This window comes from Ahaetulla prasina, chromosome 1 (assembly GCF_028640845.1).
Source record: "Ahaetulla prasina isolate Xishuangbanna chromosome 1, ASM2864084v1, whole genome shotgun sequence".
NCBI lineage: Eukaryota > Metazoa > Chordata > Lepidosauria > Squamata > Colubridae > Ahaetulla > Ahaetulla prasina.
In genome coordinates, this window is record NC_080539.1 from 111,102,443 (window position 1) to 111,121,743 (window position 19,301).

The following is a 19,301-nucleotide window of genomic DNA, read 5'->3' on the forward strand; positions in this document are numbered from 1 at the left end:
TAGAAGTGGGCCGGAGGCCACAGGAGGCCCTGCTGGATGGGGCTGCTGTCACTTATTAGGACAAAGATATTTGTATAGCTGAAGTTAAATCCAAGTAATTTTTAAAACTAGGTTGATCCCTCTATTCCACAACCAGAAGTATCTTCATGCAGAACTCCTTTTTGTGGAAAAGATTAACCCAGTCTGGGAGCCAATCATTCTCCTTCCCCAATCTCTTTCCTTTGTATTCTAAAGTCCCTAAAAATATATACCACTTAAATAAAAGACATGTAGTGAAGTGACACATTACATTAAGTTCTGGTCCCCCTAACAGTTTTATTTATACAAGGTTGTAAAAATAAAGTAATGAATAGAATTTGGAAATCTATGACCTCCATCAAAAAGTAAAAAAAAAAAAAAGCATGTCATACATTAGGACCAAAAGTGAACAAGAGATACCATAGTGGTTAATACAGAGCATCTGATTATAAGTATTCAGAAGATAGTTGGTACTTCAAAGTACAACAGCACTAGAATATAATGAACTAGTGTGAGTGAACTGTTGATGGTTTGTGTAAATATTTAAACTGCTCTGATTTTGTAGAAGCAATAGAATCTTTTCAAGTCCCCATTAGCTGCTTTCACAAAAAATGTTTACAAAAGATAGACACACCCCCCCCCCAAAAAAACCACACAACCTAAATAAATAGTTTGTCTTAAACATATTGGGTTAGTTGTTCAACAATGGCATATCAGTGTCCATTGGCACAGGAGCAAGTTCACACAAATAAAATAATGTAGCTTCGCTGGCTTCTGCTTCTGTCAGAGGTTCCAGACGAACAAGTTTACTTTGGGTTGGTTGAGGATCCAAACTACTTTCGAGGAGTTCATCCACTTCTATTGATTTATCTGCAGAAGATGTGGTTTCTTGTGTACTCTCTGTTGCTGTGCTTGGGTTTCCATCAAACAATGCAAGGAGAGGGAAAGCAGTATATTGAATGAGCTGTTTATCTATAGTAGAAGAAAACAAGTAAAACAAAGGCATTATTTTATACAAACAGAAATACCATTTATGTATTTTGGTGGAAAATGAAAGTGGAAAAAAATTAGAACTCAATATACTGTAGATTACCAGTATGCATTGATTGCATCTTGTTCATATCTAAAAAATAATTTCCATAAATTGTGAATGCTGGACAAGCAAACAATTTTACAGTATGAAAACTCACCTGTTTTAGGGTTTGAATTAGGCACATTTTGTGAGTCTTCTTGTGGACTATTACTTTTCATTGTTTCAATTCCCTTTGCTTCCACCTGCATAAAAGATGAGATGAAGAAAATGTTATACTACAGAACAGAGCCTATTAAAGTAAAATACAGGACATAACCATTTGTTCTATAATCAAAGTTACAATGTCACTGGACAAATGGTACTTTCACCTGGACCTTGAAGTTATGGTGTTGCAAGGGCTCTGCGATCACATGATCAAAATCTAGATGCTTGGTAATCTACCCGCATTTATAACTGTGGGTGCACTTCAACTTACCCAAGCCCACCTATCTTTCCCACATTTCTACCCTTATACCTGCCCTGCACTTCACCGTCCCTGCCTCCCTGTGCTCTGCTGTTCCCAGCTGACCTTTGCCATCTTCCTTCACTGCTGATGAGGTGTGCCTGTCTGGCCCTTTGTGAGGCAGATGATGGCCACGTGATGCCTTTTTCCTAAGGCCACATGCAGCCTTCCTGAAGTCACATATAGCCAGCATCTGCCTTGTGAGGGGAGGAGGAAGACAGCAAATGTGAATTGGGTATGGCGAGGGCAATGCAGTTTAAGGGTGTATGTGGGCTCTTTGGCCCCTAGTGGCAGCCCACTCCCTTCTCATCCAAGCTGTATTTGTGTTTGACCATAGCAGTTACTTAGTTGCACACTGTCCTGCATGCAAGCCACTGACTTGTTGGTTGGAAGCCAGGAGAAAGTTACAAGGATGTCTTTGCTTAAAAGCCCAGGATTCTCACTTAATGAAGGCAAGGGGATTACCAGAACCACCATAGCTAAATGATGTCATGTGACATTGTGTTTTATGACTGCATTGCTTAGTGATGGAAATTTCACTCCCGGTTACTGTAATTAACAGAGGACTATCTGTATTCTGAAGCAGCATTTAAAAATATGTGAGATGCTATCATCAGAACAAATAATAATAGTATTCAGAAAAACACAATGACAAGCTAATATTTTGCCAGGTACCAAGAAGTCATTTTTTGGAATTTTAGAAACATCTATTTGCATTTCCTCTACATATATGAAAATGAGACTGGGGATGTTAATACTAAAATATACAAATTGTAATTTTATTCCTGCCACATAAATACTTTACATTAGTATGTGAAAAGCATTTAGTGCACACATCAGCTTGTTTTGGAAGGTTTGGTCCTGAACCAAAACATACGTATTTGGTATATTTTGGTACACCCATGCAACAAAATGAAACTGTTTTGATATGGGCAGAAATGGTTGAAAGGACTGAGGATGGAAAAAGCCAAGATGTTGGCAGATGATGAGAAACAAGGAGAAAAGGAAAGTTATTGGACGGTTAGGAGATATGGATCAGTCAGTGGAATATGCTGTGGCTTGAAGGGAGGGAAAAGAAAAAAAAATTCTGAAAAGATGGGAGAAAGACAGGCTGGTGGGATGTGACACTTGGGAAAGAGCTAAGGGAAGGTGCAGGGAAAGGAACTTTGCCCAATTTTCCTATTCAGATTTTGTTTCATCTGAAGCTTGAAACCTCAACCATATTCAAGGTTTCAGTGCTGCCAAACTGAAATTGTTTAGCAAAACTTCTGCAATACAACATCTTGTTGCAGGTTCAAACCAAAATAATTTCCCCATTTTACAAATATCTCTATTTTGATAGTTCTATAAGCACTGCTATGAAATTGTACATTCCTGTAAGGATGTGCTGGATAAGATACAGAACATGTAAACTAGTAAGCTGTGTAAAGAGACTGAGTTCAGTACTAGAAAGCATGGCATTTCAAACAAATAGAACTAGTCTTAAATTATGACTTTGCTAAAATTCAGAGTTTTAAAAATATGAACATGTGATATTTTAACACATTTCATTGATATGCCAATATAACACTTACTTTTGTACTACTGACATGACTTGTAGGGTTCATCTGTACGGAACTTGAAAAAAGCTAAACAAAACAAAATGTCACATTTTAAAAAGAAGATTCTAAATAATAAAGTTGGCTATTTTTAAACTGCACCAATGTTTGTTTATGAAAATACAGACATTAAAAATATTCTTCAGAAAAATACTCTGAACAATTTTTTTGGTTTTTTTCTGAAACTTAATATAGCATTAATATAGTACCTTGATGAAATATTTTAAAAAATAAAACAGTTTTATAAAATTGAAGCAAATATTTACATCCACCAGAAGATCTGGATCTATGCTGAACTGCCGTCCTGACAGCATGGCCTGAAAGTCCTCTAAACTGCAATCAATGCTCTCAAGGTAATCCAGGAGTTCCACCCTAAAGGAAAAATAATACCCTCTAAGTTTTTTGAGCAGTAACTTGTTCCCTACTTGCCACTTTGGACTTCTAAAATAAAATAAAAAAAATTACACACTTCTTTTTCATATAATGTAAAAATATTTGAGTATTTTTCCTCTATAAAGGTATCAGCTTGTGCAAAGTATGAAATCCAAGGATAGCAGCATATAAATACAATTACATAAAGTCCTGGATACAACCACCCAGGCTATCTGAAATTCATCTGTAGGTGATCTTTAATATTGATCAAGAATTGAAACACACATTGCCTATGGAAATTGATTTGACAGAAAAACCTACTTATTTAGGAATTTAAAGACTCAGAGTACATGTGTTATTGTGGATTCAACTAAGCACCCTATTACTCTAAAACCACTGAATTCAAAATTCAATATTCTATAGTAAGCATATTGGAATCTCCTGTTCATAACAGGAAAACATAATCAGCATATTCAAAAAAATATGTGCAATGTAAAATACATGTGCAGTTAAAAGAGGAAGAGAGTAAGATGGTGCATAAATTTTAAGGTTAAAAATAGTGTTAAGAAAGTAACGCAAGACTCACTTTCCAAGAAGGTTGATATTTTGTGAGATCACTCCATTTTCACTAAGAATAGAATCCATCATTGACACTGGATCTTCTGCTGTTAAAGTCGATTGGCTGTTTAACTGAACAGCACTAGACATTAATGGGTTTCCATCATCAGAAGTAGGACTTATAGGTTCATCATAGGAAATACCAACTGGTTCAGTGTTTGTATTTTCTTGAATTATAGGTGTATATTCATCCTCATTATCATCTTCTACTATTACAATGTCAGGACTATAGCTGCAATGCAAATGTAAGGTTAACAAAAAGAAAGCCTTTCTTTTGTAATTTGATTGGAAGTAAAATTCTGAAACCATTTTCTTCAGCTTTGCTCAGACATCATTTCTGTTTCTGTATTTCCCTTTGAATAATTAGAAGTTTTAAACACTTTTTGGGGAGGTAACAGACAGGAGACTAGAAATTTACACAACAGAATCTCATACATTCCACATGCACATTTTCCTAAACTGAATAATGTGGCATTTTAAAATTTAACTAATGTATATTTACATAGGCTTTTTTAAAAAAACAAATCACAATCTATTTCACTAAATCCACAAAGTATTTGCAACATTACATTTATTAGGCATTTAGAATTTTTGCTTTTAACCCCCATCTCCCCACCAAAAACAGCTGTTCTAGCTCTGCAAAGCGAGCTAGGATTATTAATAATTTTACTATAGTTATTTGCTACTAGTCCTTATGCTGATACAATCTGAATTAGTCTTGCCAGATCTAAGCACTACTATTTTAATGAAAATATGTGGATTCTGCTAACTTATTTATAGAATTAAAACTGCAGGCATCAATGCAGGATTGCCCAAAATTGCAATTATGTTTATTACACATATAAATGTTTCTTACTTTGAATCTGAAACAGTATCTTCACTAGTTTCTGGAGTAATAGGTGCCTTTTCTTCATCCCCACTATCATCAGTGATGTCATAAATAATAATGTCATCTGACAGTTGGTCTCTTTGTTTTAAACCATCACTCCTGTTATGTGAAACCTGTCCATTTACAAGCTGCAATAACATAATTGCATAATAAAGATAAAACAGGAATAAGGATAGAAATGTCTTCAAAGTGAATGAGAAACAGTTAAAAGTGCTACATTCAGAATGCATTTGGAATGGACTTCCAAATCATTTAATTCCATAGCTATGGAATTAAAATATGATTTCTAACAGGATAATCATTCTTAAATAACAAGAGTAATATCTTGACTAAAAGAAGCACAGGCAATCCTCAACTTACAATAGTGATTGCTCAAAGTTACAATGACTCTGAAGAGTGACTTACGACCATTTTCCCCACTTAGGACCATTGAGCATCCCCATGGTCTTGTGATCAAAATTCAGACACTTGGCAACTGACTCATATTTATTACGGTGACAGTGTCTTGGGGTCATATGATCACCTTCTGAAAAGCAAAGTCAATGGGGAAACCAGATTCACTTAACAACTGTGTCACTGAACAACTGCAGTGAATCACTTAGCAACTGTTTGGTGGCAAGAAAGGTCATAAAATGGGGCAAAACTCACTTATTTTGAGCTCAATTGTTGTAAACTGAGGATTACCTCTATTGTATTGTAACACAGAGGTTCTTACTCAGTTTAGGAGAAAGAAATAACACTTGTACCTAATCTCAACCATCAATGTAGAATATTTCATTATTCAAATGGTGTTTATTAGTAGTTCTCACTTCTGTCCTGGAGACATCAATTTAAGCCTTCATGGGATGATTCTGTCTTTTATCTCTTTATCTCTTCCATTATCCAGCTACAATCCTATTTACAAGGAGCAGTGTTGACTCTTTCTTCACATCTGAGAGACATTAATTACGAAACTCTAAGAGTGGGATTTCAGTTCAGGGTTAAAACAAGGCTTCAGTCTGTTAATATTCTAAGCCATTAATTTAAGAAGCTCTTTTGAGTTTTCTGCCTTTTGACCTGAAGGTATATGCTGCAACTATCAAAATTAATTAAAGTCTATCAATAACTCCGTTTTGTAAAGATGGTGTAGTTTTGATTACTGGAATTTAACATTTTACTAGATATAAAACTGCCTTTTTGTTTTTTTAAATTACAAAAAATTAATTTTTAACCTAAGAATTTAAGGGTACTATGCAACCCAAAGAAATTAAAAACCTTAGTTAGGGAAATGGAAATAGACCACAAACACAAGAATAATTAACCTCACGAACTTCGTAGTTTTCTTTCTACTGGAACTCAAACATTTGCACTCATTGTATAGTTTTGTTTAATATAAACCATTATTTAATGTCGTTATAATTGAAGTCATTATAGTTGAAGGAAAATTGTTATATTCAACAGAGGAAATAAATATACGTTATTCTCTTAAAAACAAAATAATGGGCACAAACATGGACCAGCCACGTTTACTAAAAAATGGAACAGTCCCAGAAAAGAAATGCAATGGGTAGAATAATGGCAAGTATAATCCAGTGGAAACTATTTCTACTGATAAAACCATAGGATGGTGATGCCCTCTATTTCTGGATCTTGAAAAATGCTCAAGAGAGAGAGCGCTCAAAGTTTAAGAGCTGATTTAAGGGACAATGTAGAACATCAGGATAGAAAAAGTACATCTGTGCAAAGTCACTTGCTTTTGCACAGCTTTGATTCTGCAGTCCTTGACTTACGACCACAACTGAGCCCAAAATTTATTGCTAAGTGAGACATTTGTTAAGTGAGTTTTGCCCCATCTTACAACCTTTCTTGCCACATTTGTTAAGTGAATCACTGCAGTTCTTAAGATAGTAACACAATTATTGAGTGAATGAGGCTTCCCCGTTGACTTTGCTTGTCAGAAGGTCACAAATATGCCATGGCCCCAGAACACTGCAAGTATCGTAAACATGAGTCAGTTGCCTAGTGTCTGAATTTTGATCACATGACCATGAAGATGCTGCAACGGTCTTAAGTGTGAAAAAAGAGTCATGTCACTTTTTTCAGTGCCATTGTAACTTTGAATGATCACTAAATGAACTGTTAAAAGTTGAGGATTACCTGTAATCTGTAGGTCTACTGCCACAGTGAAAATCATTCGAAGTCTCTGTTTAGAACCGCAATCACTAATCTCCTCTTATAAAACAAAACTTCATTTAAACTGCTTTTCACCTGTATATCTAACATCCATATTAAAATAGTTTCCCCAAGGTAGATAACTTTTTACTTTTAAATATGTTTTACAATTAACTCACATGATGTTTGTTTTCTGATGAGTCTTTGACTATCTGCTGAAATAAGTTAGACTTTGGAGCTCCATTAGTATTCAGAAGCAGTGGGCTAAATCAGAAAAAAAAAACGTTAATGCAGTTGTAAAGGCTATATCTTTTTTTTAAAAAAAAATCTTTTTCCAGAACTTTCAAAAATAAGCTTACCGTTTGCGTTTCAGACTCACAAGCTGATTATTCTGAACGAGAGTAACAATGAACTGCACAATCTGCAGAGAAAAACAGAATGTTTTGTTGCATTTCAATCTGAAACAAAATTACATATCTCTGTAGAAATAAGTCTTAACTAAACATTTACATTGAAAATTAAGTTTCTTGTGCATAAGAAAACAAATTGTTAACCAAGTTACACAACAACAATAGAAGTTAATAATTTCTTTGGATCTCTTCAGCAAATTATCAAATATAAAAGCCTGTATTTCAAGATTTAGTCCAACTTTCAGACTGATATAACAGAGTGCTCTACAGCATGAGTACTATCATTTTGGGACCATGTCATTCCTAGATGCTTCAGATGGCTCGGATATGTGAAAATAGCTGGTTCAGGAAGCTGTCAACATCTTGATATCTCTAAAGAGATATTGATGCACTCCCTTCTGAAGAAACTTTCTTTAAAGTAAGCAATATTAGTCAACTATTGTCCTGTTTCTAATCTTCCCCTTTGAGGAAAGTTATTGAGAAGATAATGTGATTCCGGATAGAGATTGAACAGATTATATGGATCTTTTTGATCAATCCTAGAAATAAACAAAACAGGACCGGTTGTTTTAATAGATGATATTTGACACAAATGTCTTGATCCTCCTTGATCTCTTAGGAACTTTCTAGACTGCCTACTATGGTTGGGGATTCAAGATACTGTTTTACAGTGGTTCCACTCCTTCTAAAACAAACAGTTTCTGTCAATGGCAATGGGAGAGAAAAGGCTGGTACTATGGATATTTCCTTGTCAGCTTCTACAGGGATTGAATTGCTTGCCCCTGTTGTTTGACATGTATATGAGGCTGCGGGGAAAGATCTCCAGATAGTCTGGGTGAGATATATTTTGCCCCTTGGAGCAAGCAAGGGACGTTCTTTTCCATATTCATTATAGTTTTTAGAAAGTTATCTGTATTAGTATAATATATTTACTTAGTAACATCAACATTCACAAATAAAACACGTGCATTAGTAACTTGAGCTAGGGTTTCTGCAATGAGCACAACTGATGGATAGCCAATACAAAAGCATTTGAAATAATTCCTACATTACAATGTAGCCTAAAGCATCAAGTATTATATAAAAGGATTTCTGCAGAAGTAATAAGACTTTCCCACATATATTCCACATCTGTTCCGATTTATTCTAGAGATTTTGATTTTGGATAAATTTTTACTCTCCAATTGCTGTCAGGAAAAATTATTTAATCTACCAATTTGTATTATATTCACTAAAGCCATTTTCTTTTCTTTCACATAGATTATATATGAAAATGAATCTAAGAAAAATTACCTTTCGAATAACTTGTTGCTGCTGTAGATGTTTTGCTCTTAATTCTGCTACCTCTCGCCAAAGAGATTCATTTTCTCTGTTTCAAGACATTCATAGTTAGTGCAAAAATTAAAATGTTTGCATGTATATTATTAGATTACATATTACAGAATATTAGAAATATATTCTGAAAAACAATATTAATAATAATATGACACAGATAATCTCTTCTATTGGTATGAGACATATAATTTTTAAGGTTAAAGTAGAAATTTTCATGTTAATTTTCATGTTTGATATTAAAAGGCCAGTTTTCCCAATTTTGATAAAAAATAAAGTTACATCACACTGACTAACGTGTATTTTACCTCTTAAGTGCAGAAAGCCTGGATTCAATGGTTTCTTGTTTAATTTGAACCTTCTGAGCACTGCTTATAATTTTAGACAGATCTTCTTGGCGAATTTTATTTTCTTCAGGCTTTGAGGAAGAAACCTGAAAAAAAATCATTCCAGATATAAAAGAGTAATAATATACAAGTTGATAATAGCTTGAAATAGGTCTTCTGTGATAACAGAAACTGAAATTTGTTTTAGAAATGAATTCCAAAATACTATGATGCTTATGAGATATGCATAATATAGGTGAATTTCAGCAAAAGGTGTTCAAAAGATTTATAAAACTTTTCACCAACCTTTCTTTTAATATGTTCCAGTAAGTCTTCCCGTCCTTGTTTGAAATAAAGATGTTGGAACTCAACAGGACCATCCCTTTCCAATTTAACAATACCAGAATCCACATGGACCACTTTACGGAAACCATCTAAAAAATTATATCCACAATGCAAAAATCAACAGGAATATTCAAAAGCCTCATTCAACAAAGTGAAGATTTCCATACTTATACAATTATCAAAACTACAATTCTTGTGTAAACAGTTTCACTGATGCACAACTGTCTTTTACTATCACCAAAATCCATTGTTAATTTCTACAGAAGCCATATATAAAAATCAAAAAATCAAAATAGGAAGCAGTGCCTGATCACTTAGTTCCCCTTCTAGCTTCACAGATATTGCTGTATTTCTGGGAAGTACAGGGCAATTGCATATGGAACAGTTTTGTTATTATACTGTTTGATATGTATAAAAAATACTATAAAAGTACAGTACACCACTTCTTCTGGATCTGAGCCAGATAGTTTAAATCTGGAAGCAAAACTAAGAAAAACACCATATCTTAAATAGTGCTAGGCTCCAGGAACGTATGTTCTAAATATGTTTAACAAATACATGCTATTATCCTAATATAGTATAACACTGTATTTTTCTAAGAAAACTGCACTGATATGTTTACTACCATGGATTTCATTTGAAACTTTAGCCAATCAGAACTTTCTCCCCAAAGAATTTCTCTCAGCAAACTAATACCCATGAAAAGCGAACAGAAATAATTTAAATCAATTCCCATTCTCTCCATGCCAAAGAATGCCATAACCTTCTAGAATAGATTTTTTAGACTTTGGGGTACAAAAGATTGCAAGGATAGAGGGAAATCAACAGAAACTGCCTCCTTTCCAAGTCAACCAATGGGAATGCTCCACTGTATCAAACATTTTCCCTTGTTGGAAAGTATTCTTCCAACTTGAAGGAAGACTACGATGAATTCAAGCCATAATATATAAACAAGATTTCCTTCCCAAAATTGGAAGATAAATTGGTCCTACTTACAACTGAGCAACACCTAACCTTTCCAGGTGATACTTATATTAATATCATAGAATTTTATTCTGAATAGACTTGTGAAAAAATAGTTCTGCTAACTGCTGCTTAAGGACATGTTACAAAAAAATCAAGTTTTTTCATAACCAGAAACTATAATATTCAATAATGACACAAAGCAGAAAAAAGTATTAACTATCCTTCATAGGCTTTAGTGTTTCAGAGGACCCACAATACTGGGCATTGAAAATTTCAGCAAATGCAGTTCCTAAAATTATAGCAACTATATTAGAAAATTGTTTATGTTCATGATCAAAATTGAATTTGAATGACTGACAGAATGTACTAATGTAAAACAAAAAAATGAACCTACTTCAAGATTAATAGTATAAAATGTTCTATAGCTTAAGTGTATCTAAATATATAATAGTGCATATTACTAAAAAAATCCTCACACATATTTAGCTGCCTCACAAAGCTTGCCATGTTGTTGTGCTTGAAGTATTTTGGAAGAATCTCTTTGGCAAACCTTTGTTCATCCAAAACGAGGAAACTCTGGCCATTCTGAAATTAAAAAGTTACACACAATTATGATCAGAATCTACATAAAATGAAAAATATGTTCATATATATTTGAAACTAACTTCTCACTGAAGCATTCTTTAATGCAAATTTAATTTCTAATTAAAAATATATAGTTAATATCAAAATTGTAAGAGCTTTCACTGAAAATGGTAATGATTAGGAACAAGATTAACACTGAAGCTTGAAGAGGCAAATCATGAATTCATTAATGACAGTAACTCAGATCAAATTACAGGACAGTTTAATATTATGCTTGACCATATAAGAACTGCCTAATAAGTGAATTTTGGTTACAGGTTATTTGGTTGGATCTAAAATGCATAATTTTTATTACTTCTATTTTTAAGAGCCATGGTAGCGCAGTGGTTAGAATGCAGTATTGCAGGCTAACTCACTGTTCAATGCTAGGAGTTCAATCCTCATCGGTTCAAGGTTGACTCAGCCTTTCATCCTTCCAAGGTTGGTGAAATTAGAAGTCAGATTGTTGGGGGCAATATGCTGACTCTGTAAACCACTTAGAGAGGGCTATAAAAGCACTGTGAAATGGTATAAAAGTCTAAGTGCTATTGCTATTGTTTTGCTGCTATGACATATCCATGGAAAAAATGTAAAGAATAATGGTTCTGGCACAGTAATGGCAAAGGAACAAGCTAGAAAAGATGGTCTTCCTTTTTATTTATTTAGTCATTTGGGGAAATATCGATTGTCTAGTAAGATAAGTAACACAAATTATAAGGGAATATGGTTCTTACATTCTATGAAAAAAGGGAATATGCAAGTAAATAAATTATGAAGAAAATTTAAGTTTGGAATGGGAGCATAAAACCAAAATATGAAAGATATAGAAAATGTGTCCAAGCAAAAATGCAGTCTAATTAATAGGCTAAGACTAACAGAACAGCAAATTAAGAACCCAGAGGATGTAATAGGAAATTATCCACTAGAACAGCAATGGGTTTTAGTTTTATATGTTCCAAAGTTTTAGGCCAATTATGTAATAAGTTTTTTAATTCGTATTTTAATTGTATATTGCACTGTTTGTTTTACCTTGGCTGTACACCGCCCTGAATCCTTTGGGAGAAGGGCGGTATAAAAATCTAATAAATAATAATAATAATAATAAAAGTTAATAAACCAGACTAAATTAACTTGTGGACTAGAAAGCAGAATCTGAGGAAACATTGGATAAAAGTAGTAGTAAGAAATGAGGAGACAAAATCAATGCAAGGTTCAGACATACTTTTTGGTATAAAAAGACTGAAGAATAGAAAAAGAAGGTTGAAGGAGACCTTGCATATCAAGCACTATAGTCAGACTGGGCCCTTGATAGATACTGCCATAGCTTGGGATATGTGACATAAACATATTATTTTAACTACTATTTTAAAATATTAGCTGTAGTATCTCTAGCAAATTGAACCACAGTGGTACAGTGGTTAGAGTGCAGTACTATATTCTGCAGTACTATTTCTGCTACCTGCCTGCAATTTGGCAGTTTGAATTTCATCGGGCTTAAGGTTGACTCAGCTTTCCATCCTTCCGAGGTGGGTAACATGAGGACCCAAATTGTAGGGGGCAATATTTTGACTCTGTAAAACTGCTCAGAGGGGGCTATAAAGCACTGTAAAGCGGTATATAAGTGCTATATTACTAGATATTATTTTTTACACAGATTTTATTATGTGTATGAGAATCAGTTTTGTGCAATGGTTAAAGTGCTAGATTAGAAAGTAGAGGACCTGAGTTCTAATCCTGCCTTACGCATAAAGCTAGCTGGGTAACCTTGGATCACTCAGGCCCTCTCTGTTATAGGAAGAAGCAGGCAAACCAATCCCAAAGTCTTGCCTAGTACATTGTAGGGACATGTTCAGGCTGTCAGGAGTCAGCACTAGCTTTAAGGCACTCCCCCCTCCACCCCCAAAAGTGTGTATAACATTTTAAAATGTTTAAATAGTTTCATTTACTATCACAATTAGGACTGGAATCTCAGTCACTGAATGAAGCAGTTGCTAAACAAGATGTCATGTGACTACTTTGCTCAACAACCGCAATTCTGGCAATCATGGCTGTGATTAAGCAGTCTTGTGGATCACACAGAGTTGTAGATAACGAGAATGAGTTGCCTGGTGGAGGCTTCGCTCAGGAGCTGAAAATCCTCCCTGCCAAAATCCAAGCAGCATTTTCAGTCCTGAGCAGAGATACTCCTCCACATTCTGTGATGGGCCTCCACCATCAACCACCTGAGATCCCCTGTCCTTTATTCCTTACCACACTGCATCTCCATTCTCTACTTAGATTTCAGCTTCCTCTCATCTTTGAGGATGGCTGAAAGGGAACTCCTTCAGGAGAGTGCAGGAATGGAGCTCAAATCTTCAGGGTTTGAGCTCCATTTTGGCACCCTGTTGGAGTTCAGTTTCTTTCTATGTGAGGGAAAGAACTTGTCCAGTAAGATGCAGGAATAAAGCACAAATATTCAAGATTTAACCTTTGTTTCTGCACCCTGCCAAAGGACATTAGCTATCATCAATGGGAAGCAGAGAACATTTTCAGCAGGGTGCAGAAATGAAGCAAAATCTTTAGGATTCGAGTGGTTTCTGAACCTTATCAAAAGAGTTCAGCTTCCCTTGGCAGGCAGCTCTTTCAGTCACCCTCCAGAGACAGGAGGCAGTTCTCTCAGCAAGAAGCAACAGCTTGCAACTTTCCCTGCCAGCTTCCCCTCTGACTTTCTTGATAAGTTGGCAAAGTTTGTAAACAGCTATCACTACAATCAGGGGGTTCTTGGCAACCCCCTTGTAAGTGTGAATAGATTGCCAAATACCAGATTGTGATCCTGTGACCACACGCATAGTAGTGAAATGTTTTGTGATGGCTGAAGTGCTTTACGGGCTATAAAGCATCATTTCCAAAGCTGTTATAATTCTGTACTGATATTAAATGAATGGCCATAGGTTGAGGACCTGCCTGTACATTAACTAAATTCTTGTAAGAGGCTTATAACATAACTGAATATTATGTCTATAATTCAAATAACAAACCAAACATTACGGCTTTCCCAAATTAAGTCAATATTTGAACTTGAGATTTTTCTGGTCATGTCTCTAAATTATATATTTTGGGGAGATTAATCTTAAATATGGTTGTGATCCTTAATAGCCCCAGCAACAAAATCAAACACATGACAATGGCTGCAAAAGGAATCAGCATAATAACAAGATAGCCTGCCTATTATTGTCATTATAAAAAAAATAACAATATTACTCTATTCCCTTCAGACATGAGACAAGATTATCATTTTACTTTTAAACCAGAGATTCCCTGCCAGTGTATGGTAGCTGCTTACTAATAGCATCAACATAAAATCACACTGATATAGATTTAATATACCAGTGTATCATGGGATCTGCCAGCAAAGGGGATTTAGAAACAATTGTATTCTAGAAGACTAGGATTTATAGACCTATTTTTATATTAAGATGACCTAATAGCCTATTTTATCTACGAGTGATTAATCCAAAATTAAACATTAGAATAAAGAACAATTAAATACCCAACTCATCATATGCTAAAAATAAAAAGGCACATTCAAGTGGACATGGCATAAAAACAATGTAAACTATGAATGTCTCCTAGGATCTGCTCAATGTTTGCTTTAGTCATCCAAAGAGTATGTATGAAAATTGATCGCTCTAGTTTCCAATTTCTTCATTGCAACTTGTACAGAATCAAAAATAATCTTAAAAGTAGTAAAACAAATACTATTCCCTATGCCAGCAGAAATAGAAAGTGGTATAAGATAACTTCATAATTTTTTCTTATATTATATTCCTCTGAGAAAAAAACAACTTTGAAGTCATAACAAGGAAACAGATTTCTTACAAGTTATACCATCTCTCCATCTCCAAATAGAAGTATCTGGCACAAGAACAGATGTGGTTGTAAATTCTTTCACCCTTAACATCTAAGAATTTTTTTGTAAGCAGTTTCCTCAGAATAAAAGAGTAACTTTCTTGCTAGAGTAAAGCAAAATAGGGAGTCAGGATTCTTCTGCTAACATTCCTGATAATTTTTGAACCTATTTAAATGTTAATAGTCAACAGATCAGACCTAAGGTAGTTAACAATAAAAAGAATAGATAAGACCATGAAAACAATACACAAATACAACACAACAGTGACCTAAGTACTAAACAACATTCCTTTAGTAAATTGCTTCCTACTTCTAACAGCCACTGACAGAAAATTAGCTATCAAGAAATAAATTTTGAAATTCTATCTTCCAGCAAATGTTTAATAAGTGAATCTTTCTGAATGTGCACTCAATACAGTTATAACCAGGGATGAAATGCTCCCGGATTGGACCAGTTCGCACGATCCGGTAGCGATGGCGGCTGCTGGTTCGGAGGACCGGTAGCAAAAATCCCTGGCCCCGCCCCTCTGCCTCTGCTGAGCCGCACCATCTGCAGAGGTGTTTTTTTTTTTTTACTTTTAAAAGCCGGTTTTGCTTCAGCCAAAACATGCCTTTAAAAGTAAAAAAAAGCCATTGAGGATCCCGCCCCTCAGCTGAGATCGGCAGAGACTTTAAACTTTTTTTAAAAAAAAAAATAAAGTCTCTTCTGGCGATCTCACCTGAATTCCTCATCAGCAGAACCTTACTTGTACTCTTACTTGTAGAAAACATGTTTTCTACAACTAAGAGTAGAGATTCTAAGGCACTTACCTGATTACTGATGAACGCATGGCTTTTTTTCCAGCCCAAAAGCAGTTTCACTTTCAGCCAGACAGAATCAATTGCTTAGCTAATCTATTTCCTCGGTGATCAACTGGCTGGCTTTGCTGGCTGAGGAACTCTGGGATTTGAAGTCCACAATAAAATAAAATAATAAAATAAAATAAAATATTTGTGCAGCTTTCTGAGATTTGGTGTGTTTCTGTAGTGTTTCACTCTAACTACACAAACAAAATCTCAGAAAGCTGTATGTGGCATTTTGTGTGTGTGTGTGTGTGTGTCAGTTGTGTGTGTGTGTGTCAATTGTATGTGTTTGTAAAGTGTGAAAGTTGGTTTTTGAGCTTTTTGTGGCTGTGTGAAGTGTGAAGTGCAGCTGCTTTTACATTGTGTGAGTCTGTTGTATTGTGTTGTGTGTGTAAAGTGTGAAAGTTGGTTTTTGGTACCTCTTATTGTTTTTTATACTTTGTTTATTATTTTTATTATTTATTGTTATTGGCCATGCCCACCCAGTCATCTGACCACCAAGCCACGCCCACCAATTAAGCCATGCCCACAGAACCGGTAGGGAAAATTTTTAGATTTCACCCCTGGTTATAACCAATCAATGGTGGTCTCCAGTTTAAAATTTGCAGAAGAATGTGGGGCAGAAACGCCACTTCCTGTTTATTATAAGGAGAAAACCTCAAACACTGATGTTTTCTTACAAAAAACTTGAGGCAAGTACATTCAGAAACTCAAATAAAATGTCAAACTTGATTTGCTGAACAAGAAAAATTAACAATCAGAGACAGCCTGAAGAAACTTATGGAAAATGCAGAATTATATTCAACTTAAGAACTGGTGACAGCCTAATATAAAAGTGAGCTCTTCCAGTTACCAGAGACACATACCTAAGTTTGTAGCCAACCATAGGGAGATAGACCAATTACTGCATTCTGGGACTAGCCTAAAGATCCTGAAGAAGACAGTTTCCTCAGGTGCATGAGCCAGGGTAGCTAGGCAAGTCCAGTGGCTTTTATTCTTGAGATTATTATTTACCTCAGGCAGCCATAGCAATTATTTAAATAAGTAGCTCAGACAGAGTTCAGGACATAGAATCAATCTGAACATTAGCCTGATGAGTGCATTTCAACACCCTCTTTTGTGTACAAAATTAACACTATCGGGAAGCACCATATACACAAAGTCAAGACTTTTCCAGGCACATTTCCTTAGGCGGAGGAACAGCTTGATTTCGAGCAGAGATGTCAAGAGGGATGCTTGACTAGCTAACAGGTATCCACTTCCTCACCCAGGGCTAACCGGGCATGTTTCAGGCTTCCCACTAGCGGAACCAAGGGATCTCTCCAGTTCTGCATACATCCCAGAGACGTGCCCCCCCACCCCACCTTCCCGGTCTCGGTCCAGGCCCTTCTGCAATGTTATTTTCCACTCGGAGGATCCCTCGGCGGCCTTGCAGTCCGCCATGTGAGAGTTGAGGCGTCCCGGCGGCCTCGTCCTCGGGAAGGGCAAAGGCACGAGGCGGGCCCGGGGAAACGATCGATACGGGGGGCGGGAGATGGCAGGATCCGAGGCCCGTCGGTGATCTCAGGACAAACCTCCACCCGAGGAAAAAAGCGTGACTCACGCCGGATCACGCCCCCTTCCTCGTACACCGCCTCCTGCCGGGCCTTTTGTCCCGCCCGGGGTGGGGGGAGCCGTACGGGCGAGAGGGAGCCTGACCGCGAAAGCAAGGCTCCAGGGCGGCAGTTGGGAGGAAAAGGAAAAGGCCGGTTCCCCCCCCCCGCCCCCCTTCGCGGCTGGCCTCTCTCAAGAACGCCTACCTGGCTCCAGGTGATGAGCTGATTACTGGGCGCATCGCCCACTAGAGCCCAAAGTTTACTTAGAAAGGCCGGGACTGCCGTGGCGGCGGCGGCAGCGGCACCCTTACTGGCCGCCGACATGACCGGCTGCTGCTGCTGCTTCATGATGGCTCGGCGAAGGGGGAATAAAAGCGGAGGCAATCTGAACCGGTGTCTTCCTCCTCACGGCGGCAGCGGCGGCGGCGCCGATCGTTCCTTGAACTGGCGCGCCTGCGCAGGCTCGCGAGACACACGCGAGGCCGGGGAGCCGCTTCTTCACCCTGCCTTTTACATAACGGGACCACGTGCGCGGCCCTCGCGAACCACAACAGCCAGAAGCCTCGGCTGCCATTGGATGAGGAGCTCGCGGGCTCGCCATTGGCTTGGCCGCGGCGGGACACGGAAATTTCCACCGACTGGAATGCAAAAGAGAGACCCGGGGCAGCCAATGGGAGAAGCGTTCGCCTAATAAGAATGAAAGAGCCGCGCGCGTCAGGTGAAAAGAAGGAGGGGGTGGGGTGGGTTTGCCTAATGCTGGAGTTGCGGAGGTAAAGTTACCATAGCAACAGAGGGACAGCAGCCACAGCAACCTTGGAGAAAACACATCGGCTCTTAATTGAAGATTAACTTTCACTCCGCTGTTCCTCTGTTTACATGTCCAATCCTATACTCCTCTAATCCGCAAGAACTAAATTGGACCGACTCAGCCTTTGGCTGTAAAACTCGATTAGGAATGAAGTGTCAGCTGTGAAATATTTAAGTTTATTCCTAGGAAACTCATGAATTTTATAAAAGACGGGCTGACGGTTCTTTTTTTTTTTTTTTTATATTCAAAAAGTTTTTATTAGTCAAAAAAGGTTTATACAAATACATTTCAGGTATGGTAAATTTTCATTTTTCTTATCTAAAATAAGAATTTTACTCAAATTTTTTAACACATACAACAGCATCAGCCATCTGAAGCCCACTCCCTTCTGGTACAATTTGCTTGACAAAAAATAATATTTCTTTCTTTTTTCACGTACCTGTCTGGGAATCTGCCTCAGAATGGCTATCTCCCTGCCCCTGTAAATCAGTGCCCCACTCCTATGTTTTCTAAGAATTTCATCTCTCGTCTCTCTTCTCACAAATTTGACATGAACCTCTCTAGGAACTGCATGCGTGCGTGCATATTGCGAATTAACTCTATAAACTCGATCCACATCCCAATTCATGAAATCAACACCTCTCCCAAGAAATTCTCCCAACAATTTAGTCACAACATCTCTCAAGTCTTCTTGGTCCACTTCTTCCAAATTTTGAAACCTAAGGAAATAAGACATTTTATCCATCTGTAGTCCAAGCACAGCATTGCCTGTCGTCTCCTCTCTTTTCTGCACTGCCCGCATCTCGCCCTCCAAACCTTCCACTTTCTGCTTGTTTTCTGCTGAAACTTGTTGAGTATCCTTTAAATCCTTTTGGATAGTCACAATTTCTGCTCTTATTTCATCAATTTCTTGTCCATATTAGATAACTTTTCCAAAATTCTCTCCATCTCTCCAGCAGTTGGTCTCTGACCTTTTGCCATTA

At 36.9% G+C, this 19,301-nt stretch overlaps 1 protein-coding gene across 2 annotated transcripts; it reads right to left on the minus strand.

The window, feature by feature from the left end:
- Positions 1 to 78: 78 nt before the first annotated feature.
- On the minus strand, positions 79 to 18,125 carry HSF2 (heat shock transcription factor 2). Of its 2 annotated transcripts, none has more exons than XM_058172813.1 (13): positions 17,715 to 18,125; positions 11,037 to 11,145; positions 9,556 to 9,683; positions 9,232 to 9,356; positions 8,885 to 8,960; positions 7,541 to 7,602; positions 7,361 to 7,445; positions 4,998 to 5,158; positions 4,110 to 4,373; positions 3,418 to 3,523; positions 3,128 to 3,181; positions 1,209 to 1,293; positions 79 to 990 (listed from the first exon to the last, which is right to left on the minus strand). In XM_058172813.1, exons 1-13 carry the CDS (start codon positions 17,856 to 17,858, stop codon positions 710 to 712), a joined length of 1,680 nt encoding a protein of 559 aa, XP_058028796.1. In that variant the 5' UTR covers positions 17,859 to 18,125; the 3' UTR covers positions 79 to 709. The 2 variants fall into 2 exon arrangements, with proteins under 2 accessions (XP_058028796.1, XP_058028805.1); XM_058172822.1 differs by lacking the exon at positions 17,715 to 18,125 and adding an exon at positions 17,280 to 17,440.
- Positions 18,126 to 19,301: the final 1,176 nt, after the last annotated feature.

Excerpts from the sequence above, each read along its gene's own strand:
- HSF2 (XM_058172813.1), bottom strand. The coding sequence starts at position 17,858 with ATGAAGCAGCAGCAGCAGCCGGTCATGTCGGCGGCCAGTAAGGGTGCC. Across the intron at positions 9,357-9,555 it reads TGGAACATATTAAAAGAAAG|GTTTCTTCCTCAAAGCCTGA; the intron begins GTTGGTGAAAAG and ends ATTTTTTTTCAG. Across the intron at positions 7,603-8,884 it reads AGCAACAAGTTATTCGAAAG|ATTGTGCAGTTCATTGTTAC; the intron begins GTAATTTTTCTT and ends TTTTCTCTGCAG.